The 27,952-nt window shown below is 60.5% G+C and overlaps 2 protein-coding genes across 5 annotated transcripts in view; both read left to right on the top strand.

The window, feature by feature from the left end:
* Positions 1–2,857: 2,857 nt before the first annotated feature.
* On the top strand, positions 2,858–3,977 carry ISG15 (ISG15 ubiquitin like modifier). Its single transcript, XM_049618343.1, has 2 exons — positions 2,858–2,954; positions 3,423–3,977. Exons 1-2 carry the CDS (start codon positions 2,952–2,954, stop codon positions 3,891–3,893), a joined length of 474 nt encoding a protein of 157 aa, XP_049474300.1. The 5' UTR covers positions 2,858–2,951; the 3' UTR covers positions 3,894–3,977.
* Positions 3,978–6,255: 2,278 nt separating this feature from the next.
* The window catches only part of AGRN (agrin), a 35,031-nt gene continuing 13,334 nt past the window's right edge, over positions 6,256–27,952 (top strand). For 2 of the 4 annotated variants that reach the window (XM_049618342.1, XM_049618341.1), the window contains exons 1-6: positions 20,283–20,910; positions 21,545–21,592; positions 26,068–26,283; positions 26,357–26,581; positions 26,668–26,892; positions 27,056–27,262. In XM_049618342.1, coding sequence (XP_049474299.1) covers positions 20,763–20,910; positions 21,545–21,592; positions 26,068–26,283; positions 26,357–26,581; positions 26,668–26,892; positions 27,056–27,262 — 1,069 coding nt within the window. In that variant the 5' untranslated portion in view covers positions 20,283–20,762. Of the gene's footprint in view, positions 6,580–8,800; positions 9,063–20,282; positions 20,911–21,544; positions 21,593–26,067; positions 26,284–26,356; positions 26,582–26,667; positions 26,893–27,055; positions 27,263–27,952 lie in introns of those variants that run through there. The other 2 variants (XM_049618340.1, XM_049618339.1) reach the window with 2 other exon arrangements.

Below are 27,952 nucleotides of genomic sequence, written 5' to 3'. Positions count from 1 at the left end.
GGTCATTTAGTCCCCCTGGATTTCAGACTTCTTGCCATTGTTTCAAGCCCCCCAGTCTGTGGCAGTTTGTTATGACAGCCCCAGGAACTGAGACAGGTTATGTCAGTTTGTTTCCTTAATGACTTTGCATTTAGTTCCTCCTATCAAAAGCAGGAAGACAACTGCTTCCCAACAATGGGATGAAGTAACTAAAAGAAAACGAAGAGTCTAGTGCCATTATGTCAGTATTAAGAAATCAGAAGACATTGGGGCACCTGGGTGGTTCAGTGGGTTGAGCGTCTGACGTCTGCTCAGGCTGTGATTTCACAGTCGTGGGTTCGAGCCCCGCATCAGGCTCTGTGCTGACACTTGCTCAGAGCCTGGAGCCTGCTTGGATTCTGTGCCTCCTTCTCTCTCTGCCCCTCCCCCGCTCGTGCTCTGTCTCTCTGTCTCTCTCAAAAATAAATAAACATTTAAAAAATTTAAAAATATATTTTAAGGAATAAGGAAAAGGGAATTAAAAAAAAGTTAACACATCCTACTCTCACCATTTTGTAACCTGCTTCATTCAAATAGTATATCATAAACATTTTTCCATATTAATAGATACTTTTATGCAAAACAATTTTTAATGGCTACATGTGTTTCCCATAGCATAATGAATCCATTATAGTATAGAGGGGAATTTAATCAATCCCATATTGTTGAATATTTGGGTTGTTCCCAAATTTTTGCTAATACAAATAGCATATAGCAGGCGTAAGTTAGCTCAAAATAAATAAAATTTAGGTAAATAAGAAAGTAAATAATTTTTGAAATAAAAAAAGTAAAAGAGTGGAAAAATAAATGTTGTGAATATAAATCTTTCCCATCTCATTTCCCCATTTTCACCACCCACCTCCCAAATCTCATAGGACTCCAAAATCGTGAACACACAAAAACCAGAGGGGTTTAATTTTTCTTCTTTTTATTATTTTAAGTTTATATCTTGACTCATTCCTCGCATAAGTAATATTGGTATTGTAAAAAGAAAACCACAAATGTTTATTGAGATAAAGAATACAGAATGTGAAAATCTCCCCCATCTCCCCCAAATGACCATTGTTAAACACGGTATTGATATCTTCTGATTTCTTTCTTTTTTTTTTTTTTTTTTTTTTACATTTATTTATTTTTGAGAGACAGAGTGAGACACAGCGTGAGCGGGGGAGGGGCAGAGAGCCTGTCAGCACAGAGCCCGTCGAAGCGCTCGAACTCACAAACCCTGAGATCATGACCGGAGCCGAGTGGGAAGCTTAACAGACTGAGCCACCCAAGTGTCCCAATGTGTGTTTTTAGCTTTGTTTTTCTGAGGTGAAATTCACGTAACAAAAATGTATCCATTTTAAAGTGTATAATTTAGTGTCAGTATATTTACAACGTTGTGCAACCATTACCTCTACCTAGTTCCAAAACATTTTATCACCCCCAAAGGAGGCCTCATATCCATAAAGCAATCACTCCCTGTTCCTGCTCTCATCCAATGCCTGGAAATCCCTACTGGGCCCTATGGATTTGCTTATTGTGGGTATTTCATATAAAGAGAATCATATAATACGTGGCCTTTTGTATCTGTCTTCTTTCACTTAGCATAATGTTTTCAAGGTTCATCCGTGTTGCAGCAGTTATCAGTACTTTATTCCTTTTTATGGTTCAGTAACATTCTATTGTAAGGGTGTATCGTGTTTTATTTCTGCATCCATCTGTTGATGGATTTGGTTGTTCCCACGGTTTCTACCTTTTGTCTATTGTAAATAGTGGTGCTATGAACATTTGGTTACAATATTTGTTTGAACACCTGTGTTCAATTCTTTTGGGCATATACCTAGGAATGGAATTGCTGGGTCATATGAAACTCCTGTTTAACTTTTTGAGGAGTGACTACACTGTTTTCCACAGTGGCTGGGCCATTTTATATTCCATCAGCAATAATATGAGGGTTCCAATTTCTCTACATGCTCCTCAACACTTCCTAGTGTTCTTTTTGAATTATTATTATGTTATACTAATATATTATTATTATTATAGTTATGCTATGATAATGGGTATGACATAACATCTCATTGTGATTTTGATTTGAATCTCCCTAATGGCTTTTCCCTAATGGCTAATGAAGTTGAGCAGGTTTTCATGTGGTTTTGGCCATTTATATATTCTACAGAGAAATATCTATTCAAACATTTGTCCAATTTTTAATTGAGTTGCTTATCTTTTTATGGTTGAGTTATAAGAATTCTTTATATATTATGGACACTAGACCCTTATCTGACATATGATTTCCAAACATTTTCTTCCATTTTGAGAACAATCTTTTCACCTTCTGGATAGTGACCATTAGTTCATTTTTATAGAAAATAAGAGATACATCTCTTTCATTAAACAAAACAAAACAAAACAAAACAAAACAAAACAAAACAAAACAAAAAAAACTATCTGAGGAAACATTGTCCGAAACCAATGGTGATTATCTCTGGGTAGTTTGGATTGCCACTCTTTTGTTATTTCTGAATCAAATGTGGCAATGTGTTCCGTACTTACTAATTTTGCAAATTGGTAAATGGAAAGTGAAAGTTCTAATCGTTAGCTCGTGTTATTGCGACTTCTGTGCATCTTGTAAAGGACCTGAAGTGATGGACATTTAGGGGGTTTCTGAATGCACACAGGGGCAGGGTCCTGAGTGCTGGGGCAAGTGGATAGTCCCGGCTTTTACCCTTGTCATTCTGTTTTGTTTCTGTCACTCACGGGGCACACCTTGGGAAAAGGAAACTGAAACTGAAGCTGAATTCAGCCACTGGTGAGGCTCTCTTCCCGACACTGCCCCCTGACGTGCACAGCTCAGGTTCATAAAAGGGCTGAGCCGCAGGGGAGCTGGAAGCTGAGAGGCAGCCTCCTCGACTGTGCCTGTGGAGGACCTGGTGCCAGAGCCTACAGCCATGGTGAGGGGGGTTTGCCGGGTGGGGGCAGGTGGGCTCTGTACCAGTCGATTTTCCCATTTCATCGCTGGGGTCTCCCAGGGGTGGAGCACTCACTGTGTGCCAGGCAAGTGGAGGTGCTCAGAGCTCCCTCAGGTCCCTAATCGTGCGGGGTGGTGGACAGAGCTCCTTCTGACGCCAGGGTCTGAGTCTTGGAAAGTGTGTTTTGCCCAGCGTTTAACCCCGAGATCCCTGGGCATTGGCACAGAGGGGCATCTTCGTGGGTTGAGGGAGGTGAGGTGATGGTTGCGAGTGGCTGCCTTTCTTCTGGAAATGCTCCTTGCTCGCCTCCAGCACCTGGGGTCCCTTTCCTGGTGGGTGAGGAGGAGAGCAGCATCCCCAGCCCCTAGGAGCTTGCCCTGTGGCCAATGCCATGCATGCGGTGGCTCCAGGACCGATGCCGGGGTCTGTAAGTCTGTGTGATGTCCACAGGGCGGGGACCTGAAGGTGAAAATGCTGGGGGGTGACGAGTTCCTGGTGCCCCTGAGAGACAACATGCTGGCGTCGGAGCTGAAGCAGCAGATCGCCCAGAAAACTGGCGTGCCCGCATTCCAGCAGAGACTGGCCACCCACCCTGGCGGCACAGTGCTGCGCGATGGGGTTCCCCTCCTCAGCCAGGGCCTGAGCCCCGGCAGCACGGTCCTGCTGGTGGTGCAGAGCTGCAAGGACCCCCTGAGCATCCTGGTGAGGAACCACGAGGGTCGCACCATTGCCTACGAGGTCTGGCTGACGCAGACGGTGGCTGAGCTCAAGCAGCAGATATGCCGGCAGGAGCAGGTGCAGGCCGACCTGTTCTGGCTGACCTTCGAGGGGAAGCCCATGGAGGACCAGCACCGGCTTGGGGAGTATGAACTCACACCCCAGTGCACTCTGATCATGAATTTGCGCCTGCGGGGTGGGTGAGGCAGGACCAGGGCAGCAGCGCGGAGGGCTGCCCACCCAAGTCCCTGACCAAGTGTGGGTAATAAAAGTTGACGCAAAATTAAACGTCTCCTTCCGTTTCTGCCCTCCTCCTTCCCCCAGCACCCCTCGCTTCTGCACCCCTACTGATGAGGCTGGGGGAGGGGCAGAGGAGGAAGTGGGCTAAGGAGACCCAGGGTCACCGGGTGGTCACTAGGCTGCATTTGCCAAGTAAGTTAAGGCACAAGTCCAATGAGATCAAAATAGTGACCCACTCCCGGCCACTCCTCGGAGAAACTGAAGATGTCCCCTCACCTTTGAGAAATTAAATTCTAGAGAAAGAAGAGACATATCTGTTGGCGCGCACCCCTACCCCCTGCATAACTGACTCCCATCCCCCACATCTGGGTCAGCAGACAGTACAGGGAGGGAAAGGTGTGGCAGGTTCTTACTAGGACCAGCACCCCTGGAAGTGCTCGGAGGCTGAGGCCCTAGGGCCTGCCTGGCTGGGTTGTGAGGCAGGCTCCTCCACTGGCACTCATGGCCCTCCAGAACCCATCAGCCTGCCCTGTCCGGCCTGCACTGGTCCAGGGAGGGGTGTGGGCAGGGCCTTGAACACACACATTACCATCTGGCAAGCTGCTGAATGGAGACTATTCTCCGACAAATATACCTTAATGGAGAGACCATGGCCAGCAGGTGAGGGGCCCCCTGGAATGGGCGATTCCTTCAGTCCAATGTGGAAGAGCTTGTCTCAGATGGAGGGCACGCACCTAATTTGACACAAACTACACCTGCTTCCACGTAGACCGTTTCTCTCTATACCAATTTCCCAGGAATTCCATGGGAGCCAGACTGAGTCAGCTTTGGACACAGGCAAGATGGGGGGTGGGGGGAGAGACACAGAACATGCCCATACGCTCCTCCGGGCTAAAGTCCACGACTCTGGGGACTCAGACCTCAGCCTTCAGTCTGTTCAGAGTAATTTGGCTGGAGACCCAGAAGCCCCTTTCTGGTCTGTGGCGGGGGTGGGCGTGGGGGGGCCGGGAGGGGAGGGGGCGGTCTGTATCTGGGCTGAGAGACTTCTAGGTCTTGCTCATCTGTGACCAATATGTGTAGACAGGCAGCTGTGTGTATGTATGTGGGAGGGGTGCTCTCTTGGTTCCAGGTTCATTTCCTGGGTCCCCACCCTCACTTCTTTGTCATACTACAAATTAGCAGGTGTGAGCATACATCCTTGGGGCCATCCTCCTTCCCTGAACCCCTCCCACCAGGGTCGGGGAGGTAAGGTACCTTCTCCCAGAGGGGCTACTTCCTGCATTGCTTCTGGCTCAGAGATCTGTGGATGGCTTGGGGTGAGGGGGTGTGCCACAGATTCAGCCCTGGACGGACAGAAGGGGTCTCCTCCCCCTCCCCCTCGATCTTCAGCCAAGCTAGGCTCCAAATTGTACTCTCTGGATCTCAGTTGATCCCATGTACCTAGACAGGCTGGGTGGAGAAGGGCCCACCGCGCGGCTGAGGAGGGGGCGTGGCCGGCCGTCCCCTGCTGAGCCGACACAGTCGCGGCTGGACGACAGAGGGAGCCCTCCGCTCTGCAGCCAGGCCGGGGCCGCCCCGGGACCGGGCGGTGGGCGGGTCTGCGCTCCGTTCTGACCAATCACCACAGCCACCGGTCCACATTGGTCCTAGCCGGCCGGGGGCGCGGCCTGCTGGGGCCGCCTCCTCGCCCGAACCTGCTGGGGGTCCCGGACCCGGGCGAGTTTCTGTCCCCAGCTCCCGAGAGGGGCTGTAGTGTGCCATCGAGCTGTTCCCGCCAGGGGAGGGGCGCAGCCCTGCAGGGTCCGAGGGGCGGCGGGGCCCCAGGACCTGGCAGCCCCTTCCCGCGGCCAAGGAGCTCCCACAGCTCTGGCCCCGGCGCAGCCCGGAGCCCCTTGGAAGTCCCGTCACGTCGCCTCCAGATTATGCATTAACCCGATTGCAGCCGCATTTCCTGGGCGGGGGTGGGGGTGGGGGAGAGACGCCCGCGCAGGAGGGGGGGGGGCTTCCCCGGGGGTGCGCCGCAGAAGAGCGCGCCCCCCCCGGGCCCCCCCCCCCCCCCCCCCCCCCGTCCCGTCCGCCCTCCGCCCTCCGCCCTGGCAAGTCGCACCACCCACCTTGGCCCGACCCAGTCCGACCCCCGCCCTCCCACCAGCCCGGCCTCCGCCCGGCGTCGCTGTCCCGACGCTTTGTTCGCGGCCGGCGCGGGACGCTGGGCGCCGGGAGGGTAGGGGACCCTCGCGGGCTGGGGAGCCGGGCTGGGGGGGGGGGGCGGGAGGGGGGAGAAGGGGCGGGGAGGGGGCGGGGCTGCCCCGGGTCCCGCCCCCGCGCCGCCCTCGCCCCCGCCGCCTCCCGGGAGCTGCGTCCCGTCCTGTCCAGTCCCGCTCCCGGCGCGGCCAGGCCCGCGCGCTCGCTCGGCCGCCTTCCGCCGTCGTCGGCCCGCGCCATGGCCAGCCTGCGGCCGCCCGGCCCAGCCCTGCTGCAGCCACTGCTGCTGCTCCTGGTCGTGGCCGCGCGCGCCCTGCCCCGCGCCGACGGGACGTGCCCGGAGCGCGCGCTGGAGCGGCGGGAGGAGGAGGCGAACGTGGTGCTCACCGGCACCGTGGAGGAGATTCTCAACGTGGACCCGGTGCAGCACACGTACTCGTGCAAGGTGCGCCCCCGCCGGGACCCCTCGCCCTCGCCCCAGAGAGCCCCTCCTGGAAGCCGGGGCTGGGGGCCTCTTCCTCTGCCAGCCTGCGCCCCTAGCCCGGAGGCCGGCCACCCCACCCCACTGGGACCCCCATCCCAGGCCGTGGGAACGGGCACCAGACGCTCCGCAGCTCTCGCTCCCGCTCCCTTGGCGACCGCCGGGCCCCCGGGTGGGGAGCGGGGTCCCGGAAAACTCGCGAGTGCCGGAGGGAAAGTTCCTGCGGCACCGCTGCGGGCCCACCTCGTGGTGCCAAGGCCCGGGAGACCCAATCGTGTCTGCCCCCACCCCCACCTCCAAACCCACCACCTTACTGGAAGCAAGTGCGCCGTCCCCCAGGGAAACTGTATGGCTATCGCACCCCCTCCCCATCAGCCATAGGAAAGGAACGGGGACAAGGAGAGGTGATGCCTGCTGTTTGGGGTGAAAGTGGGAATTTGGCCTATGGTCAGTGCTGTCACTACTCCCTCCCAGAGGCCTTTACCAGGGCCAGAGGGCGGCGGGGGGGGGGGGGTTCCGGAGAGAGTGGAGTGCACATAGAATCTCCCACCCCCAGGCATCCTGGCGGCGGGTGCTGCAGTGACTAGGTGTGGGGACAGGAGCAGAAAAGTGGGTGGAACCGTTGCTGAGCCTCAGCTGTGGAGGGGTGCAGGGACAGGTGCCCCATCCTGCTCCTGGGAGAACTGGATCCCCCTGGCCACAGGGGAGGGGTGCTGCTCGGCCTCTCCCTCAGCTGGATCTGGGAGTCTCCTGGGTTAGGTATGGTGGGTTTTTCCCGTAACACGTTCCTAGGGAGGACTTAGGGGATCCAGGGCCCATCCCCGCTCTGGCCCCTAAAACCACCTCCCTGACCAGAAATCGGATCATTCCTTCTCCATGGAGATGGGGGTGGGGGGGGGACAGCTTCTTTCAGATTGGCCTGTGTTGGCTACAGCTGGGATCCCCCGCCCAGCCCCCTCCCCTCCACCACGCCAGGGCACTTTGCCAAGTCCCTGCAGGATTTTCCCGACTTCCTCCCCGCTGCTCCTGGGTGTGGCTGGGGTGGGGGGAGGCGAGGAAAGCGGCCCAGTCCTCTCCCTGCTGGTTATCATCCTTCTGGAGCCTACTGTGTGTCTGGGGTTGGGAGGGATAAGGTTGGACAACTGGGCCACTGGAAGGTGGAGGGAGTCCCTAAGATGCTGCCTTCCTGAGGCTCCCAGCAGGGACCTGGCAGGTGGGAAGGCCACCATTGTCTTTCATCACCCGTTCCAGAAGTCTCAGATCCCCAGAGCTCCTGAGAAAAGGGGCTTCTTCTCAGGGAATGTGTGGTGGACTCATGTCCCCTGTGCATATGTCCCCACGGATCTGTTCCTTGGAGAACATCCCAGTATAGGCTGCAGCTGCTGAGACCCTCCTGTACCCACCCACCCCCCTCGCTCCCCGGGCTGTGGGCGTCTCAGGGCTTGGTTTGTCAGAGCAGGTACCCTCAGGGCCCCAGGAGTGAGAGTGTGTAGGGTGGGGCTGCCCTGTGCTGCCCAAACTTGATTTTGTGGTTCGGAGGCTGCCTTGACTGCATTCACTGTAGGAGCCTGGCAGGAGGAGGGGTCTTTCACCTCCTGGGGTGTGTGGGGGGAGAAGGTGTCTTAGCCCACCCACAGGGCTGCAAGGAGCCAAGCTGGCCCAGAGCCCTGAGCTCGGGGCCCATGGCCCTTACACCCCATTGTCCATGTTCGCTGCTCCTGGCTGTCCCCAGGGGTGGGCCCAAAGTAGTGGTGGGTAGGTGGAGAAAGTAAGGACGTGGAAAGCAGGCACCCAGGCCAGGTGGATCCCCTTCCCATTTCCAGCCTGAGCTGAGATGGACATTATAGGAATTGGGGTGGCTGAGGTCAGTTAGACCTAGTGGGTGGGAGTGCTGCCTCCTGGGTGAGGGCACACGTCCTTCTGTGTGACACGCACAGGCTGTGGCATCCATCAAGTGTGTGTGCTTCCCTGCAGCCCCCTCCTGCGGGCTGACCCAGAGATCTACGCACATCTCTGCCCAGGCTTTGAGTCTACTCTGGACGTTTGGCCTGAGCAACTGAGGTGGGAAGAGAAGAAAAAGCCCAGGCGCCCAGTCTGTACTTGTTCCTGGACTCTGTGGCCTCCTCTCCCCAGTGGAAAGAGGATCACTGATACCTGCCCCCCCCCACCCCCATGTCCACCACAGGTTCGGGTCTGGCGGTACTTGAAGGGCAAACACATGGTGACCCAAGAGAGCCTGCTTGATGGTGGCAACAAGGTGGTGATTGGCGGCTTTGGAGATCCCCTCATCTGTGACAACCAGGTGTCCACTGGGGACACCAGGATCTTCTTTGTGAACCCTGCTCCCCCGTACCTGTGGCCAGCCCACAAGAACGAGCTGATGCTCAATTCTAGCCTCATGCGTATCACTCTGCGGAATCTGGAGGAAGTGGAGCACTGTGTAGAAGGTATGTGGGGACTTGACCAGGGGCAGAGGGTGACTGAGGTGGGCAGGCTTGGAGGAGCTCCATATCATGCCCTGGGGAGCAGAGGAGAGTTTGCTGTAGGCTAGAGCGCATGTGTCTTGGGGTAGTCTGCTCTCCTTCCTTCCTCCCTCATCTCCCAGCTGAGTCTGGCCATCGCAAGGTCACAGCTCCAATCTCTGACGTTAGCAGGGATCCCCACTAACCACCCCCGGTCCCGCAGTGCCACCGTCTTTTGTCTTAGGGCCAAGCAAGCCCCAGGCTTGGAAAGGGGACAGGCTTCCTCCTCTTCTGCTTACCCTCTCCCTCCTGGTCCTTTTCTGAGTGGGAGGAGGGGACCAGGTGAATGAACACCAGCTGTTTATGTTCCTGGAGAAGCCCAAACATCTGTCTGGACGGGTCCCAGATGTTGAGCAAACCCCTCAGAGTGCCCCCTTATGTGTTCCAAGAGGCCTGTCATTTCTAGAAGGGGGAGTTTGTGTGGGGTGGGGACTTCTGGGGGTTTGAGTGGGTGTGAAATGCTCTAATTGAGTCGAAGAACGTTTCCATGTCTGCTGTCCACACAGCACATGCCTATTCTGAATGGCCCAAGAGCTCCCCTCCCCCAGCCCAGCCTCTGGGAGGTGAGCTGGAATCACATGACCAAGGGCTTCCCTGCCGCCCCCCCACCCCCTTGCCCCAAGAGAGTCGCAGTTGGGGGCTGAGATCCTTTGGGGGGAATGTGGCAGGGAGAATGTAGGAACTGCCCCTCGCCCCCACATCCTGTCTGTCCTCTCAAGGCTGCCTGGGAAGGGATGCATCGGAGGGGGGTGGCGGGGGTGGTGGTGGAAAGAACATTTCCTCCTCAGGGCAGTGGGAAGGGTCTGTGACTTCCTTTCTCGGGAAGGCAACCCTGTCCTCTGATTTGTTCTTTTGGCCAGCAGGGAAGTCCCACTTTCTATCTAACTTACTGCTGTGATGCTGGCTTGGTTTTTGCGGGATCCTGGATGGTGGTCTGAGAGGGACTGTGCAGGGGTAGGGGCAGGACCTGAAATGGGGAGCCCTGTGGCATTTTGCCCCTGCTATGATCATCTGTTCCTGAGCCTGCTCCAGGGTCCTGGGCCACAGCATCACACACAGAAGCCGGCAGGGCTGTGTATTCCCGGTCTCTTCCCAGCACTGACTCAGATGAGGGGGACCCAGCCTGGCCCCCTCACACCTTACAACCTTGCCCTGCTCTGGGTGTTTGTGTTCTGGGGGGAAAGATGGGAAGGTGGCATGGAGATGGGGCAGGCTGTGAGATGGTGATACCCAGTTTGGGGGATGGGTGGTGGGGGGGGGGGGGCTAAGGAGAGGCTGGAGAAGAGGGGTCAGGGTACAGAAAGTCCCCTGTCCCTATAAGATAGAGAGAGTGAATTATCAACTCTACAGCTGGGCGGGTCCAGCCTGAGGGTCTGTGACTCAGTAACTGTGGCCTTCTGTGGGGTCAGAGGGCATGTGGTGGGAGGGCCACCCTGGGCAGAACAAGGTTTGGCACCTTGCCAAAGCCTGTTCTACCCATGGCAGCCCCTGGCTCTGTATATGCCAGGCTGGGCACAGAGACAGCTGGAGAGGAAGGTACCCAGGGAGAGCCCCCCAACCAGGACTGGGTGAGACTTGACCTACTGTGTGCCCTGGGCAGCCAGCACTCAGTTACCAGGCCAGGACCTGAGCTCCAGCTGGAGAAGGGGTAGTGCTGGACCCCTAGGCCAGTGTGCAGCAACTGGTGCGCACCCAGGAGGGGCTGAGCCACTGGACTCTTCCTGGGGTGGGCGGGCCTGCTAGGGAGGGTGGTCTTGGGAAGACGAGACCCAGAGAAAGGCATTTGCTGTGACTTAGCTTGGAGCCTTGCAGGTGGAGCCAGGTGGAGGGAAGAACCTTCTGGGGAGGGGGGTGGTGTAGATGGAGGAGCTTGGGTTCCACTGTAAGGTGCCTGGGAAGTTTTGAGCTGGGCGACATAGATCTCTACTTTGAAAGCAAACCAGGGTGCCATGGTGGGGGGAGGCGGGCGGGGCGGGCTGGGAGGGCCAGGTGCTAGGACAGTGTTGCTGCATCCCAATGGCCCAGGGTGAAGGGGTGCCTCCCCCTTGAGGCTCCGGAGGCCTGAGGCACAAGATCCCGAGGGGCTAGGGCCAGGCTTGGGCAAGTATTAATCCCGTGCCCACCTTTCCAAGCTGGGTGAGGGTGGGAGATTGGCCCGCCTCCTATTCTGTGTTAGGTAAGGACCTTGGACCCCACCCCAGGACTCCACCCTAGGTTCTCTGGGAATCAAGCGCCTCACCCTGGTGAGGGAGATGGATGGACAGGGCTTGAGCTAAGCTGACCCCTCCCTATCTGACTCTGACCCCATTCTGTTCCCAGGGGCCGCATTGTTGTCCCAGCCCCAGGGTGAAGCCTGGGCAGCCCCCAATCTGCGGAAGTCACCATGAATCCACCAGGTCCCACTGCGTGCAGGAAACCCCTATCCCTGGCACACTTCCCTCCCCAGTGCCGCCCTCCCCCCATTCCTAACGGCCCAGAGCAGCCAAGGTGGGGGGCAGTGTCCGTCCAGGCCCACCTCCTGGGGTACACCCTGGGCTCGCTCCCTCCTCGTCACTGCCTGAGCACTGCTCCTGGCAGTGTCCTGAAGGGGAACCTGCTGCCGCAGCACACACCATCTCTAGGACTTGCCTTTCTCAGTTTCTCCCCCAGGGCCTACAGGGTCTTTCTGACTCTGCCAGGTCAGGCCCCCTTCCCCAGCCTCCGTCCCCCAGGAAGGCTCCTCCTCCCCCTGTCCTCCGCCTGGGGAACCACATTCCTGGCATAACTGAGACAGGTATGTGTCCCTCCCTGTGCGCCACCTTTGGGTGAGGGAGGCCTGCTGCTCCGGGGCAGCCTCTGCCGGAGGGAGACCCCTGCCCCCTGCTCTGTCAGGGAAGTAGCCTGGCCTCTTCCAGTGCCAGCTGCCCACGCACCGCGAGCCTGCCCAGGCTGGCAGCTGAGCAGGCATTTCCCCCAGTGCTCGGCCACCTTGCCTGGGCCTGGACACTACCCACACACACCCACTACTCTCCCCACCCTTGCCTCAAGAAGACTGGTCCTGGGGCTTCTCCTGTAGCCCCGGGGAGGGACATAGGCCTGTCTGAAGTCCTGGGGCCCTTGCCTCCCCACTAGGAGCCAAGAGCAGAGAAAGGAAGTGTTGTCTGCCCTTCTGGGGCCCTGGCACAGGGACAGGGTCAGAGTGAGTCTGGCATTGGCCCAGCCCAGCCCTGCCCAGCCCTGAAGGGGGTCCTGGCAGCAGCAATCCCCAGCCCAACCTGGCAGGCCTGATTCTAGTGAGCACCGTCCCTTCCTCCCTGCCAGGCCAGCTGTCTAGGGCCTTCAGGAGGGCAGTGCTAACGGTCCAGTTGGAGAGGCAATGGGTCCTGGGCCCTCTGACTTCTTTCAGGCACTACAGGCCTTGGAGCTGGGTGTGGGTGGAGACACCCCCAGACGGAGACCAGCTCTGTACAGTGTGGGGGCATGTAGGTGTTCAGGGGAGGGTTCTGGGCAGTTAGCTTTTGCATTCCGCCCCCCCCCCCCATTCATACCCTACTCCCCCCACATTCCTCCCTGCTGAAGCGGGAGGTAGCTTCTCCCTGTTCCTCTCCTGCTCTCTTCTAGACTGGGTTCTCACCCCACCGCCTGCAGACCCCACCCAGTGTCCTCCTGAGCCCCTCCCCCAGGCAGGTCAGCCAAGAGGGCTGAGAGAAGGCAGGCCCAGACTGGAGGTTGCCTGCCCTTATTCTCTCTTCTTCCCTTCCACAGCTGGGGGGAGGGAGTCTGCCCAGGTGGGGGATGACCCCCCCACCGTGCAGTCCTGTTCCCACCTAGGGAGTCCTTGGCAGGAAGTCCATTGCTTCCGGGGCACCTGCTGGCTTTGGCTTTGATTTTAGTGTACCTTCGCTGGGGTAGTCCCAGGAGTGGGCTTTGCTAGCTGAAATGGACGGCGGGCTCTCCTGTTACTTCCCTGGGATGTCTCTACTTCGGCAGGGCTAAGCCAGTGAAAACAGCTCTTGGCTTTTTCCAGACCCACCCACCCCCTGGCTCCCCACCCAGAGAAGAGCCCCAGCCCCTGCAGACTGGAAATGGAAAAAAAAGGTTGTTTTGGAACTGTCGTGTCCTCTCCGTCTGTCTTCACTGGGCCTCCCGAGCTGTGCCGGGCTGGACACACTCCTGTAGGGCTGGTTATGCCCTTGCAGCATCTCTGTGGGTGCTGGGACTCCTGTGCACAGATGGGGAAATGGGAGATCACCTGGTCAGCACTAGCTGGCCTAGGTCTGGCGGCTACCCACCCACACCCTACCAGTCCTCGCAGGCCGAGTGCCAGGGTAGCAGAGGGGAGCATGGGTCTGCCCCAGGGAAGTTAATGGGACAGGGGCCCAGACCTCAGCACCAACGGTCCAGCACGGCCTCCTCCATCCATCCTGGCTGTGTTGCTTCCTTCCTGAAGGGTTAATCCCCCACCCCCAACCCCATGAGAATCAGAGCCTGCCCCCTGTCACCACAGGAGGGTGGAAAACAGCTGTAGAAACAGGCCTCCTTCTCCGCACCCCCCTCCCCCAGTCCCTTGCCTCTGCCTGCGGGACCCAGACCAGTTGCACCACCCTGCATGCCCCCCATCCCCACAAGTTCTACTCTTGCCCAGAGGCCTGGGCACAGGGTAGAGAATGGACTCCCTTTCCTGTTCTGCCCTCCTGGCCCTGGCACTCCCCTTGCCACTGGAATTGGGGAATCAAAGCTCCCACTCAGGTCACTGAGGCCTGGCTGGGGCTGGGCTGGAGGCTGCAGGCGCTCTCACCACAGTTGCCCACATAGTGCCGTATACCTCAAGTCCCAGGAAGTTCTCACTGGAAGCGCTGACTGATAAGAAAAAGGGGGCTCAGAGAAACAAGACAGCACCCCAGTGACAGTTACCCTAATGATAGCGACAGCTCAGTGAAGGAGGGTAACGTGCCCCCCATGGTTCTACACTGGGGCTTAAGAGGGTTCAGGTTCGAGCCTGAGGCTGTGGTTAGGATCTAGAGAGGGGGTGACCTAGGCCTCTGGTGGAGCCTCCCGTGGGGAGAGAAGCTCCCCTAGAGGGGCCCCTCTACCCAGAGCAGACCCTGAGAACTTCCTCTGAGGAAGATCCCCTGCCAGGGGCTGCTTACAGCTGGATCTGGGAAGGGGAAGAAGGCCCCTCCTGGTCAACACTCCCCCCCCCCCCCCCACGGAGCCGAGGCTCTGGAGAGGGGGAAATTTCTGTCCTCACATGCAGCCAGCTGTTTCCAGCTGTGTGGCCTGCACACGTGTGTATGCGTGTGTTTGTATGCACGTGTGCCTGCAACCACAGACCTACTGATCTGGGCACATGAGACTTCTGGTCAGAGCCCCAGCTGGTGGCTTGTGGTTTCTGCCACCCTTGTTTCCCTGGGCTTGGCCTGGGGTGGGAGCCCTGCAGGTGGTCTGCCAACTGGCTGGTTGCAGGCAACCTTTGCTTGTGTCTCAGGGGCCTTAGAACGGGACCCGGCCTCTGTTTGCTATGGCTGTCCCATTTCCTGCCTGCTGCCCACCCTGTGCCTGGCAAAGACTGGGCACCTCGTCCTGCAGGCTCTCCTCTGGGAGTGACCACGGTGGTTTCTCAACGATGAGATGAAAGGGCTGTGGTCCCTGGGGGCCACTCAGGTTCACTATCCCAGCATGTGCCTGTGGGACCCTGAGTCTGACACAGGGCTCTGGGGGTGGCAGGGTAGTTAAGGAGTCAAGCTGGGCAAGTCAGGAGGGGCAAGTCTGCATCTGGCCTAAGGTGGGCCTGAGTCTTCCCCCCTTCTCAGTCACCCGACCACCTGCCCTGGGAGAAGCAGACAGCCTGACACGGCTGCTGGGGGCACTTGCCCCTCCGTCCACAGATACGAGAGGCTCCGGTGCACATCTGGGAGAAGTAAAAGCACAAACATCTGGGCCAGATTGTTGCCTGTGCCCACCCACCAGAGAAGAGGGTACGTCTCTCTCTTCCTGGAGGGGGAGGCAGTGAAGCTATGCCCGTTCATTAATCCATCTAGTGGTTCCTTCCTCATGCACACATCCATTCACAGCCCAGCACCAGATCCTCACTAGAAGGTGTGTGTGTGTGGGGGGGGGGGCCTGGAAGAAGCTGCTTCCACCTGCACAGGCCCTGCTGGGGTCCTGAATGGGCTTCCCATGGAGATGGGGGTGAGCTCGGTGTTGGGAGGTGAAGGCAGAGGGGCAGGGGTGTTCTGGGCAGAGAGGACAGCACCAGGTTCAGTGGGTGCAGGGCATAGCTTCAGTGAGGGGTGGGAGCAAGCCGCCATAGGCGTGGTACAGGAGAAAGGGCTGGAAAACCGGAACCCATTGCTACAACCGGCGGGCTGAGAGAGCAAGCTGGCCCTCGCCCTCTGAGCCTGCGCCTTCCCAGACGATGACAGCACACCTGCAGACCCCATTCCTGTCTGCAGCTCTCTCCTCTCTGGGGCTCCGTCTCTCTGCCCCTTTGTTCTCTGAACCTCTCTCTGCCTCTCCCCGCCCCACCGGTGTCTGCCTGCCACTCCTCTGCATCCTGACGCCAACCCAATCATCACCTTCATAAAGCACCGCCACTCAGACCTTGGTGCCAGTCTGTGCACCCCCCATGGTGCCCAGTTCAACACAGCCGGGCCCTCAGCAGGAACACTCCCTGACTCACCTGACTCTCCTGACTCACCACACACTGTCCACACTTGGGTGGCTCCCTGGATCCCCCAGCTCTCCTTTCCTCTTGGAGACGGGCAGGGCCTGACCAAAAAGAGGGGGACTTGGAGCCGTCCTGGAGAAGAGGGACAGAGGGTGTGGATCAGCCCCACTCCATCCCTACCTTCTTTTCTCCAGGCACCTACTCTCCTCCACCTCTGTTCAGATGGCGCCCCCTGGTGGCTACAGCTGGTATCCCGGCAGGTGTGCAGGCCTTGAACTGGGCGCCCTCCCCCTGTCCTCCCCAGGCCTGAGGATCTGCCCCTCTGGCTCCTTATCTCCTACTCCTAATGCCTGTTACCTTCAGGCTTCACCACACTGGCATCACTTGGTCTTTTGTGGGCCTGGGCCCTGGGCCTTTGTAGTTGCCTCTGGAAGCTCTTCCTCCTGGTCTATGCAAATCCCTCTCTGCATCACCCAGGTCTCTGTAGATGTCATCCCCCAGTCCCTCCAATCTAGGCCCCCCCCCCCCCCCCCCCGCTACACTGTACCCTCCCTGAGGGCAGAGAACCTACCTGACTCGGGATATCCTCAGCCTTCCCAGTGGAGGAGCTCAGACAGGCTAGTGCGTACAGGGCCTGGGGCACCAATAGCTATGTGTAAGGAGTGAGGGTTGGGCACAGAGAATGCTGGTCAGGCAGCTGGCGTCCAAGCATCCAGCCGTGCTGACCCCCTCCTCAAAACTGTCATTTAATGCCACCACCCTGCAGCGTAGACCACCCAGTGGAAGTGTGGGCCTTGCCTGGTAGCTGGGTGGGTGGGCACACGGCCCGCAGAGTCAAACATGGGTACCTCTGGGCTGCACCTAAGGTGAGACTCAGGCTTGGGCCTGACGAGGCCTCCTTCCCAGTGGCTGGCCCTGGGCCAGCAGCGACATCCCGCTGTGAAGTGCCCATTGTCTGCTGAGGCCCCGGGAGAGGGAATGGCTGCAGCCTGAGAGCAGACACCAGGAAGCTGGGGCCTGGGGGTGGGGCCGCTCTGTCTGGTCCTCTTCCCCTCCCCCACCAGGGCAGCCAGACACCTGTGACTCTGGGCCAGCTAGGTAGCCTGTGTTCTCTTGCTGCGCTCCACAGGCGGCTGCGCACCAGTGTGGTGCGCGCCTCAAGATCCCCGGGGACTGGGGGGGACAGACAGACTGGAGGTGGCACTGGCAGGGGTGGGGGCGGAGGCCTCAGCATTAGAGGTGTGTGTGTGTGGGGGCATGTGCGTGTGTGTGAGACAACCAGTGTGTGTTCATGCCGGTGAGTTGTACACTTGTACAACGCCCAGTGCAGACTTGAGGGAGTGCGTGTACTTGGGTCTCTGCCTGGGTGACACCTGGAACACCGAATGTGTATGTGCACATTTGTGCGGTCACATGTTGCCGTGTGTGAGCCCAGAGACCAGAGGGGCCAATCTCTGGCTCAGAATATCCTCTGTCCCTTCCTAGGGCATGTGCCTGAGTGGGCTGGTCAGGGCTGAATGATTTTGAGTCTGAAGATCCCAAAATAGCTCTGGTAGCCTGCACTCCCCTCCCCCTACTGGGTCTGGGGCCTCAATGGCCCTTTGTCTCTCTGAAGGCATGGAGCCCCTGTGGGGGGCTCAGACTCTGACTGGAGCCAGGAAGGACAGGCTGCCTGCTGGTTTCCCTTTCCCCAAGCCAGGCCCTAAGCTCTCCCCCCCCCCGCCCGCCCCCCACCATGCTGGCCGGGTGGACCAGTGTCTCCCCTTCAAATGAGCATCTGAAAGCCAGCCCATTTGCCCATGGAGACAATCCCTTGCCAGCCCCCACCCACCCCAGGTTTATGCTGATCCCTGGGCTTACCCCTCCCACACCCTGGTTCCTTTATGCCCCTCCTCCTGCAAAGCCCACCCATGAAACTGTGGCAGCAGCAGACAGGGTCCATGTGTGGGCACGTGAACATTGCTTGGGGTTTGACCCCAGCAATGTCCGTGGGTCCTCTTTGAGCCAAGCTCCTGGGGGAGCTGCAGTGACAAGTAAATGAGAAAATGTGTGAACTGCCTGGGCTCACTACACCAAGTCTTTGGGCTCTGACCCAAGCCCTGCCCTGAGAAGATAAAAAGTCAGACCCTGCCCTGGGTGCTCCCAGTCCAGGGTGACGTCCCGGGGAGCTGCCAGCACTATCAGTGTGGTAAGCATTGCCAAGGTCCCGTGAGGTGAGGTAGAGGGTGGGAGGCACCCCCGAGGTGAATGAAGGTGGGCTGACCAGGGGCGGGGGTCTCTAGGTGGTTCGACGGATTGTTGCTCTGGGTCCAGTGCACTGCGAGGTGAGGAAACCACTTTGTTGATTGGCTTTTCCTGCAAAGTTTCCTCAGAATCTCAGGCTCCAGGGCTCTAAGAGGTTTGAAGACCTCCGCTGTTGGTGATGGGGGACCCTGACAGGATGGGCTAACCCTGTGGGATGTGGGACTGGTGTGCCTGGCCACCGGATGGAAAGGAGTCAAAGGAGATGGACCTCATAGAACTGGGTGCTGGCTGGCAGGTGGCTGCTGTTGCTGAGGAAGTGGGGGGGGGGGGGGGGGGAAGGTGGGGGGGGGTGTGGAGGAGCCTACCTGACCAGAGGGGACGGGGCGGGGGGGTGGTGGTGGTTAAGAACATGTTTATGTCCCAGAGAAATACATCGTCGGGTGGAGGGACTTTAGGGAGAGTCCAGGTGGAGGCTTGGTGGGAGTTGAGGCACTAAGACACCTGTTGGTGCCCTGGGGTGGCGTTACTCTGGATGAGTGGAGAGTTGGCACCAGGAAGGGCTTGTTCCAGGGCGGAGGAGCCCCACAGACCTGAGAGAGGACAGAGAGGAGACCTAAGAGTGACCAGGGCGGCACTGGTGGCTGTGGCAATAGCGGTTTGGCGGGGGACCTGCTGACTTCACTTACAAATAACCCTGCGGAGTCCTAAGTGCAGTGTGGGTGTAGGTCTGAGTGAGTGGGCGGGTACGTGAGTCTGTGGAGTGTGGGACTATGTGTAGATGGGTATGATTGAGCATGGGGGTGGGTGGGGGGAGCATTGGTGCAATTAACATCTTTTCAGCTGGGATAGGGACCAGAAGGAGTCCTAGGATGGGGCTGGGGGGGAGGCCTGATCCCAAGTTGAAGAGGGACCCACTGTGCCTTGGAGGCCAAGCTTCCTCCCCTTCTCTCCTCAGAAAGGGCTGGCAGACTCTAAGAGAGGGACAGAGGTCACTGCAGAGACTCAAGGGCCTGCGACCAGGTCCAGGCTGGAAGCGGCCAGCCGTGGTGGGTGTGGCAGTGGGCGCTTAGGGGTTCCTCCCAGAGGACTGTGGGACGTGAAGGGACGGGAGTGCAGGGCAGTGAAGGTGTTGGTCATAGAGATCGCCACCAGTGGGATCCTGGCTGTGGAGGGTGACTGGTGTGGATGGTGGGGAAGGTACGCGACCCCTGCCCCCCTCCCTCCCCAACCGGGCAGGGGCTAGGAAAGGGGCGTCCTCTGGGGGCGGATGTGGACAGGCCTGACTCCGGGAAGGACCAGGCACCCCCCCCCCCCCCCCCCCCCCCCCCCGGCCCGGCTGTGACGTCACGGCCCCGACGTTCCCTGGTGGCCTCTGGGGGGCGCTCCAGGCTGGCGGGACGGCGCCGGAGTCCCGCGATTATTTGCATAACACTTCTTTACAAGAAACTCATTTGCATGTTCCTCTCCACGGCCGGAAGGGAGGTGGGGGGCACGCGGGTGGTCTGAGGAGTTGCCACCAATTCCCGGGAGGGTGGACCCATCTTGCCCCCTCCACCCTCCGCGTTGGGCGCAGCCCGCTCCCCACTTGAGCGTGTACCTGGGGACCCTTCCCCCACATGCGCGCGCCAGGGCGGGGCCAGCACAGGCACACGCGCCCGTAGCGTAGAGTGGGGGCCTGCGTGCGGGCCTGAGCCCCGCGGCGTGCGCTCAGAACGATCCTCCGGCCCTCCGCCGCGCCCTCGGCCGCTTACGCACGCGGTACGGCCCAGCGCAGCCGGGTGGGCGCGGAAGGGGACCCGCCCCGCCCCTGACCCCGCCCCACACCTTCTGGTTCCGCCCACCCGGTTCCGAGCCGGGCCCCCACCCCCCAACCCCGGCCCCGCCCCGGCACCTGCCTCCTCTCCCCCCACCCCTGTTCCTTCCCGGCCCCGGCCCCGGCTCCCACCTCACCCCCCCCCCCCCCACCCCACACCCCAGCGCCCCCGCCTGCCCCTGCTGCTGCCCCCGCCCGCCCTCCCGTCCTCTTCCGCGCGGTCCTCTGCGCCGTGAGCCACGACTCCCCACGGACACCGGGGTCCCCGGAGGCGGCTTCCTTTGTCTCTGCTCCCCGCCCTCCCTCCGCGGCGCCCCTCGCCCCTCACTCACCGCCCCAGCCCCGGCGAGGGCGACGGAGCCGAGGCGCGGCCCTCCGCGCACCCGCTCTTTATTCTCTGCCTCCCGCTCGCTGCCTGCGCCGCTCCCGCCTCTGCTGGGGACCCGAGACCCTCCGCGCCCGGCCGCCCGCGCCTCCCCACGGGGTCCCCGGGCGAGGGCCCGCTGGCCGCCAGTGCCCCTCGGGCCGGCCCTTCCGGGGTCGCCCGGCGGGCGGGACCGGGGGCTCCCGGGGGCTCCGGGAAGATTGAGCACGCCGGAGAGCTGCGGGCACCTACGACTACCGGGCTGTGGATACAGGGGGTGGCCGCTGGCGGGCCCTCAGTTTCTCCTCCGCCTCCCTCTGAGCCCACATTTGGGGTGCTACTCCGGGAGAATTTTGCACATCTCCCATTATGAGCCTCAAAGGCTGCGGAGGGGTCCTGGCTCTCTGGGCTGTGACCGGCGTTGAACTTTGAGAACAGAGCTGCTGTCCGCTGCCCCAGGGGACCCAGCATGGGAGGAGTTGCCCCGAAGAGGCCCAAGGGCGCCCCTTGAGCGACCCGCTCACCCTGAGAGTGGGGGCTGAGGAGCCCAGGGCCATGCCTCCACTACCTCTGGAGAGGGACCCGCGGCAGCAGCGCGGGGTCTCCCTGCTGGTGCGGTATTTCATGATCCCCTGCAACGTCTGCCTGATCCTGCTGGCCACCTCTACGCTGGGCTTCGCCGTGCTGCTTTTCCTCAACAACTGTACGTGGCTGCGGGCATGGCCACCCCCACCCCTCCCCCCCGGGGCAGGCTCCTGTGACCCTCCTGCTGGCTGAGTTCCCCTGCCTCAGCCACCAAAGACTGGGGGAGAGGCAGGGTCAAATAGAGGCGACCAGCTGAGAGGTGGCTCCGATGGGCCATCTGCATCTTTTGGGGATCAGGATCAGGATGAGTCATTCTCTGGACCCCTGGGCCTGTCAAAGCTTGTCCTTGCGTTCATGGGTAGCTGACCCTCACCCTGAGCTGCAGAGACAACTCGTTCTGGGAGCTGGGGAGGAAGGGAGTGGCTGAATACACTGCAGGTGGGGGCTTTGGCAGGGCCTGGGGCTGGGCCCCTATGGGAATAAGAGGCTGCCCACACCCCTGCTGTTGGAGCCCCCTGTCAGGTGTCCAGCCACACAGCTGAAGAGGCAGAGAAAAGCAAGGGCCTCTGCCTTTGTCTGCCCACAGGCTTTGGCCAACCCTCAGGGCTCAGAATGGGGCCAGGGGTGGGGGTGGGCACGGGCATAGAGGGCAGGTGTGGGTGTGCAGGGGTGGCCCCTCCAGACTGGGCAAAGGGACAGCTATGGCAAAGCCTACTCAGTGAGGCCTAACTCAGACATTTGTTTTTTTCCAGACAAACCTGGGACCCATTTCACACCAGCACCTCCAGTGCCTCCGGACGGTGAGTGAGTGGGGGGCCTCCGATGGGACCGGCTGCACTTGGGAGACTGTGTCTGGAGGGACAGTGGCACTCTTGGGGATCAGGAGCCATTCTTAGGGTGTGCACACCAGACATATCAGGTGTATCTGGAACAGATGAGGCTGGATGAGGGAGCCTGGGTCCTTCCTGGGATATCACAGTGGTGGACGGGCAGAGGGCGTGTCGGGTCTGGAGTCCTTGGGCCTGGCCCTGTCCTGGCCAAGGGCCATCGCACACAAGCATGTCTCCAACTTCTGTGGGCCTTGCACTTCTTGGCCGAAAAATTGGGAATAAGTCCTGGGGCCTGCAGGTTGTAAGATGGGTCAGACGACATGTGCAGAGCAGGGGGTGGGTGTGAAGGACCGGTGACTGAGGAGGGATTGGAGGGCCTGTCCCTGAGACTGAACAGCCTGGGCTTGGCCTTCCTGACCCACTTTATGGGCTGGCCTCCCTGAGAGGCCTGCTAGTCTGTAGGCCACTGTGATTTAGCTAATATGGGAAGGGGAGGGGAGGAAGCTGTTGATGCCACCAGAAAGGGCGGCTTGGGGTCCTCTCCTTGGGTGGGGACATGGAGAGCTACCAGGTTTGCTCTCAGTACCGGGCCCCCTGCTGGGCAGGTGCCTGGCCACGTCCACAGAAGTCACATGTAGGAGGGTATCCTTATATGGGATGGGCTGTGGGAGAGGGTCCCGGAGCTGTCTGGATTTAAAGGCGGGGCTTGGGTCGGGAGGCACCTTCCCCTCTCCCGGTGTCCCCAGTCTCCTCTCCTAAAGCGTAAGAGCTGCGTCTCTGCTTTACGCACACCCCGGTCTTCCCTGCAGCTGCACACGTGGGCCCCCACACCCACACTCTGGTCCTACTGCACCCTTGGGGACGGCTACGTGCCACGGCCGTCATCATCCCTCCGAGGCACACACACTGTGTACTTGTGGCCATGGGCAGGGCTTGGGGTATCCAGTCCATCCCCCACCCGAGACCAGGGGAGGAGTTGAATATACTCACTCCAACCGGTGGTTATAAAAAGCCACTGCCGCCTCCAGCATGGCACGCGTGAGGGAGCCCTTGGGCGTGCAGGGAGCAAGACTGCGCAGGGAAGCTGAGTGGCCGAGGAAAGGCTCCTGTAGGAGTCTAGCCTGGGGCGAATGCGGCAGGACACGTGGCTCGTGGGTATATGGGTGCCCTGCCTGCATTTATGAGGGGCAGTTTATGGGGTGATTAAGGGCTAAATATGGGCGTGGCTCGAGTGGTGCCTGCCACACGCAGGGCACGGCTGTTGTGATGAGCTTGCCAGCAAACACGTGTGCACGTGTGTGTGCTTGTGCGTGTTTTACGTCCAATCAAGAAACTTGTCTTGAGCCTCTGTGATTCCCTAGACCCGGGGGGGGGGGGGGGGCGTGGAGAGCAGACATGGGGACGGGCAGCTGTGGAGCTGTATCAGGGCTACGCGCGGGAGCAGCCCTCGCCTAGCCTGAGCACGGGTCTGGGGAGGGAAACCATTTCAGCCTGGACAGGGTGAGCGCCGTGAACTCAGGCTTCTGCTCTGCCCACGTCACATCACCAAAGGCTGTAACTGTGCTGGGAGCCGCGAGATCTACCCCCACTTTGCAGCCAGGAGATGGCCCCGGGCGAACCGCCACTCTGACAGCGGCGTGGGCTCCACAAAGTGGTGGCAGGTGGGAGCGCTGGGGCTGGACCCGCCTGTGTGACTTGGGAGTCAGTGCGGGAGCCTGAGCTTGATGGCCCCCAGAGGCACCCTGGCCTCTCCTCTGCCCTCAGCCACCGTCAGTCCGACAGCTAGTTCCAAGGACTCTGTCCCCGAGACGGCTCTGGTCTCTGCCCCCAGCCCCCTCACCTTGCAGTCCATCATCCTCCCTCCGCCTGACCCAGTGCCCCAGCCTTGCTTGTCACAGGTTAGCTGCCATTGTCAACACCGCCATCGCCCACTAGTAGCTATCTTGGGGGGACAAAGCAGAACCCTGGGCTGTGGAGGGAGGGTGCAGGTCTTGGTGGGCAAGGAACGTGCTGGTCATCCAGGCGTAGATGTCTTTGTCCAAGGGGTGGGAGCCTTGGAGCGGTCTGGCTGGACTGAGGGTGATCAGACGGAGAGAGGTCTCAAACCAAGGGCACAGGCACACGGCAGGCAGCCCAGGAACCAGAGGTGTAATGAGGTGACGACCAAGTCTTTGCCACGGGGTCCAGTACTCTGGAAGAGACCTCGGTCGGTAGGTCCAGTTGAAGCCAAACAAAACGGGGCCGCTGGATATCAGCAAGTGCCTGTGGATTCTGCCCGGGGGGTCCCGGGGGCCTTGGGCAAGGAAGATGAGAGGAAGGTGCTAGGGGAGAGTAGATGGAGTTGGAGACAGAGAGTAAAGAGGGCTTGCGGGTAGACAGGATTTGAGTTTGGTTTGAGGCGGGACAGAGCGGGGTGCTGATGTAACGACAGTTCTTGTTACGGTCCGCATAGAGCTACGTGCTGGGCGCCCTCCAAGCCGCTGCAGATATTGGCCCCACGGTAACCCTGGGAGGCAGGTCCCACTGTCCCCACTCACAGAAGGAGATACTGAAGCATGGCAAGGTGATAACTTGCCCACAGTCGCCGGGCGGGTGAGTGCAGAGTTGGAGGCAGCCTGGCTCTGGGCTCTGCAGGAGCAGGGGCTCAGGTGAGGTGGGGAGGAGGAAGACAGGAGTGTCAGTGGGAGGGGAGTACAGGTGGCTGCAGGGACTCCAAGCTGGGGTGTCCCTACTGGCCCCGCCCTTGCCTCAGGCCTCGGTCCACTCGGCCTGTGTGGGGTGGGGGTAGGGATGCCCAGTCAGGCCCGGAGGAGCCTGGGGTGGGCTGTTGCCGTGGCAACGGCTGGCTGCAGCTCCCTTTGGGGCCCTGCCCCCCCCCCCCCCGGAATGGAGGTGCTTCCCCCTCCTGCCCCACTTCCTGAGCCTGCTGGGAGGTGATGGGGGGAGCCACCCCACCCTCTGCACCATAACTTATTAATGATAATTACAAGCGATTAAACATTCATCAGGTCTAAACAGCTGCAGCCTATATCGGGCCTGCACTCGTGTGGGCGTGCAGTCCTGGTGGGGGTCCTGGTGGGGGTCCCAAGCAGTCAGCCTACCTGGGTCTTCTCAGGAGGACCTGTCTCTGACGGCTCTGGGTTTAAATGTCCGAGAGCCTTCATTCCTCCGGTCCAAGGGACTGTGGTCCCTCACCGGTGGGGTCAGGAGCAATACTTCCTGGGGCTGCTGTAGAGAGTAGAGGTTCAGCCACAGGGTGTGTGCTGGGCACACAACAGTTTTTAACTACAGGGTTAGGAACTGAAGTGTTTAAAGAGGAGGGTAACAGATCTGCAGAGCCCCTGTGCTCAGCCTCCCAGAGGAGGTCACGGTGGAGAGTATGGGGGGGGTGGGCAGCAGGACTGGGGAGGAGGGGGAGGACATTTACTGAGATGGAGGCCGCAGAGGACAGACGGGGGAGAGGGAGGTGTGTGAGCACCCGAGGGACCTCAGAGAGAGACCCCGTCAGCTTTCAGCTGGGGAGGCCGGGAGGGTGGGAGGGCCAGGAACCCTGGAGAAGGCCCTATTGAGAACGCCATAGCTGAGGGACCGAGAGAGGTGTGGAAGGTTCGCAGCGTGGGCCGAGAAAAGCCCGAGAGGCAGAGCTTACGTGGAAAAGATGTGGGGAGAAAGGAAACCTGAGGGGAAGGCCTGGGGTCGGGGCCCCAGGTTCCTGGCCAAGGAGGGACCCAGAGCCAGAAGGTGGAATGTGTGGCCTGACCCCGGATACTTCCCCCACACCTGCCTTAAAACCAGGTGACCTCAGGCCAGAGGTGGCAGGGGTTGGGCCACTTTGGGACCCTGGAGCAGCTGCCCCCAGGAAGGGGCCGGGACCGGGGCTCTGAGGGGTGGGTCATGGGTCAGATGAGGGGCTTTGATTCTGATGTGGAGGCAGGGTGGGTTCCTGAGCAAACCTGGAGCCAGTTCCCTGTGATGTTGTCCTGGGGGTTGTAGGTGTGTGGCTCTGTGTGTAGGGTCCCCACGGCGGTGGGTCAGGAACAGGTGGACTTGATTCCCTGGTGCTGGTGTGAGATCTGGGGGATGCCCCCCTGCACAGCTGTGGGGTTTGGGGGAGGGGGCAGAGAAGGTTCTACCATGAGGAAAGGCCCTGGGGCTGGTGGTGGGGGGGGGGGGGGGGGGGGGGGGGGGGGGCTGGAGAGGGAGAGGGAACAGGTCCTGTCAGCGCGCACGGGTGCGTGTGTGCATGGCCGCGATGGACACACATACGTACGTCTCCGCGCGTGCCAGCGTGGACGTGTGTGGACGTGTCCGTGGGGCTAACGAACGAACACACCGAGTGCATCGTGAGGTCTCTGCAGATGCGTGGACGTTGGAAGTGTGCACCGGGGCCCGGGGGGCCGGCAGAGGCTGGGCCCTGACCTTCCCTTCTCCCGTCCTACGCCCAGCATGCCGAGGAATGTTGTGTGGCTTTGGCGCCGTGTGTGAGCCCAGCGCGGAAGGTTCCGGCAGAGCCTCCTGTGTGTGCAAGAAGAGTGCCTGTCCGGCTGTGGTGGCGCCTGTGTGTGGCTCCGACGCCTCCACGTACAGCAACGAGTGTGAGCTCCAGCGGGCGCAGTGCAGCCAGCAGCGACGCATCCGCCTCCTCAGCCGCGGGCCCTGCGGTGAGTGCGGGCTCTGGGCGCTGCCCCAAGGGCAGAGGGGACGGCTTTGTGACCCCACCCCCCACCCCCACAGGCTCCCGGGACCCCTGCTCCAATGTGACGTGCAGCTTCGGCAGCACCTGTGCGCGCTCAGCAGACGGGCAGACGGCCACGTGCCTGTGCCCGGCCACCTGCCGGGGGCCCCCTGACGGCCCCGTGTGTGGCAGCGACGGGGCCGACTACCCCAGCGAGTGCCAGCTCCTGCGCCATGCGTGCGCGCGCCAAGAGAACATCTTCAAGAAGTTCGACGGCCCTTGTGGTGAGCCCTGCCCCTGTGCGCGTAGCATGACTTCTGCGTGCGCGTGCACGGCACAGCACCCTGACCTCCGCCCTCCTGCCCTCTAGACCCTTGCCAGAGCGCCCGCAGTGACCTAAGTCGTATCTGCCGTGTGAACCCACGCACGCGGCGCCCTGAGATGCTGCTGCGGCCAGAGAGCTGCCCTCCTCGGCAGGCACCCGTGTGCGGGGACGACGGGGTCACCTACGACAACGACTGTACGATGGGCCGCACGGGAGCTGCCCGTGGCCTCCTCCTCCAGAAAGTGCGCTCCGGCCAGTGCCAGCCTCAAGGTGGGTGGCCGCGGGCGGGCCCGGCCTTGCCGCTCTGTGTGACCTACATCCCTGCCGGTCCCCACACTCTCCTGCGCTCCTCCCTGGTGCCCACTCACCACCTCCTGTACGAGTCCCAAGGCGGCCCTCCGGCCGGTCTGATCTCCTTGCTCTGCCCTCCCAGACCAGTGCCCAGATGTGTGCAGGTTCAACGCCGTGTGCCTGATCCGCCGGGGTCGCCCCCGCTGCTCCTGTGACCGCGTCATCTGCGACGGGGCCTACAGACCTGTGTGCGCCCACGACGGGCACACCTACGACAGTGACTGCTGGCGCCAGCAGGCTGAGTGTCAACAGCAGCGCGCCATCCCTGCCAAGCACCAGGGCCCGTGTGGTGAGCACCAGTGGGTGGGGCCCACGCTGCAAGCGGGCTGGTCCTGCATGGGTCCCTGCCGGCTGTCATCACACACCATCCACATCCTGAGTCACACTCCCGCTGGGGTCCTGGGCGAGAGCCGGTGATGGGGGAGGCCTGGCCGGGCTGCTGTCTGTCGATAGGCTCTGGGGCGGTGGCTTCTGTTCGGAGGGTGCCGGGAGTACCCAGCGGGGAGTGGGCAGAGCCGGGTGCCCGGCTCCCTGGTGCCTGCGTGGGGCCGTTCCGCCCTCCAGTCCCCTGGGCCCTGTGCGGGCAAAGTCTCAGTCAGGCTCGGGCTGTGTGGGGGCGGGCCGTGGAGGGTGGAGACAGCATATACTGCTGTGGCTCTGCCAACCCCCAGCCCGTGTCCCGTCAGTCGGTCTGTCCGTCTTTCCGCTCTCTCTCTCTCTTTCTCTCTGCGTCTGTCTTCTCTCCTCTGTCCTTCCTTCCCTCTTGGCTCCGCCTCTTGTGTCTTCCAGCCTGACCTGGCAGGATGAGGTACCGCGCCTGCCGCCAGGAGCCCACAGCCCGAGGTCTGCCCCCGGCACAGCAGGGAGGGGGGGTGGCTCGCTGCTGCCTGGCCTTGTGGTCCTCAGAGCAAGTGGACAGACACCTCCTCCCCCTTGTGGCCCTGGGTGTGACTGTGGGCTGCAGACTCCTCCCCCCCCC

This window comes from Panthera uncia, assembly GCF_023721935.1.
Source record: "Panthera uncia isolate 11264 chromosome C1 unlocalized genomic scaffold, Puncia_PCG_1.0 HiC_scaffold_4, whole genome shotgun sequence".
NCBI lineage: Eukaryota > Metazoa > Chordata > Mammalia > Carnivora > Felidae > Panthera > Panthera uncia.
Note: the sequence above shows the minus strand (reverse complement) of the source record. Positions and strands in the feature narration are given on the sequence as shown.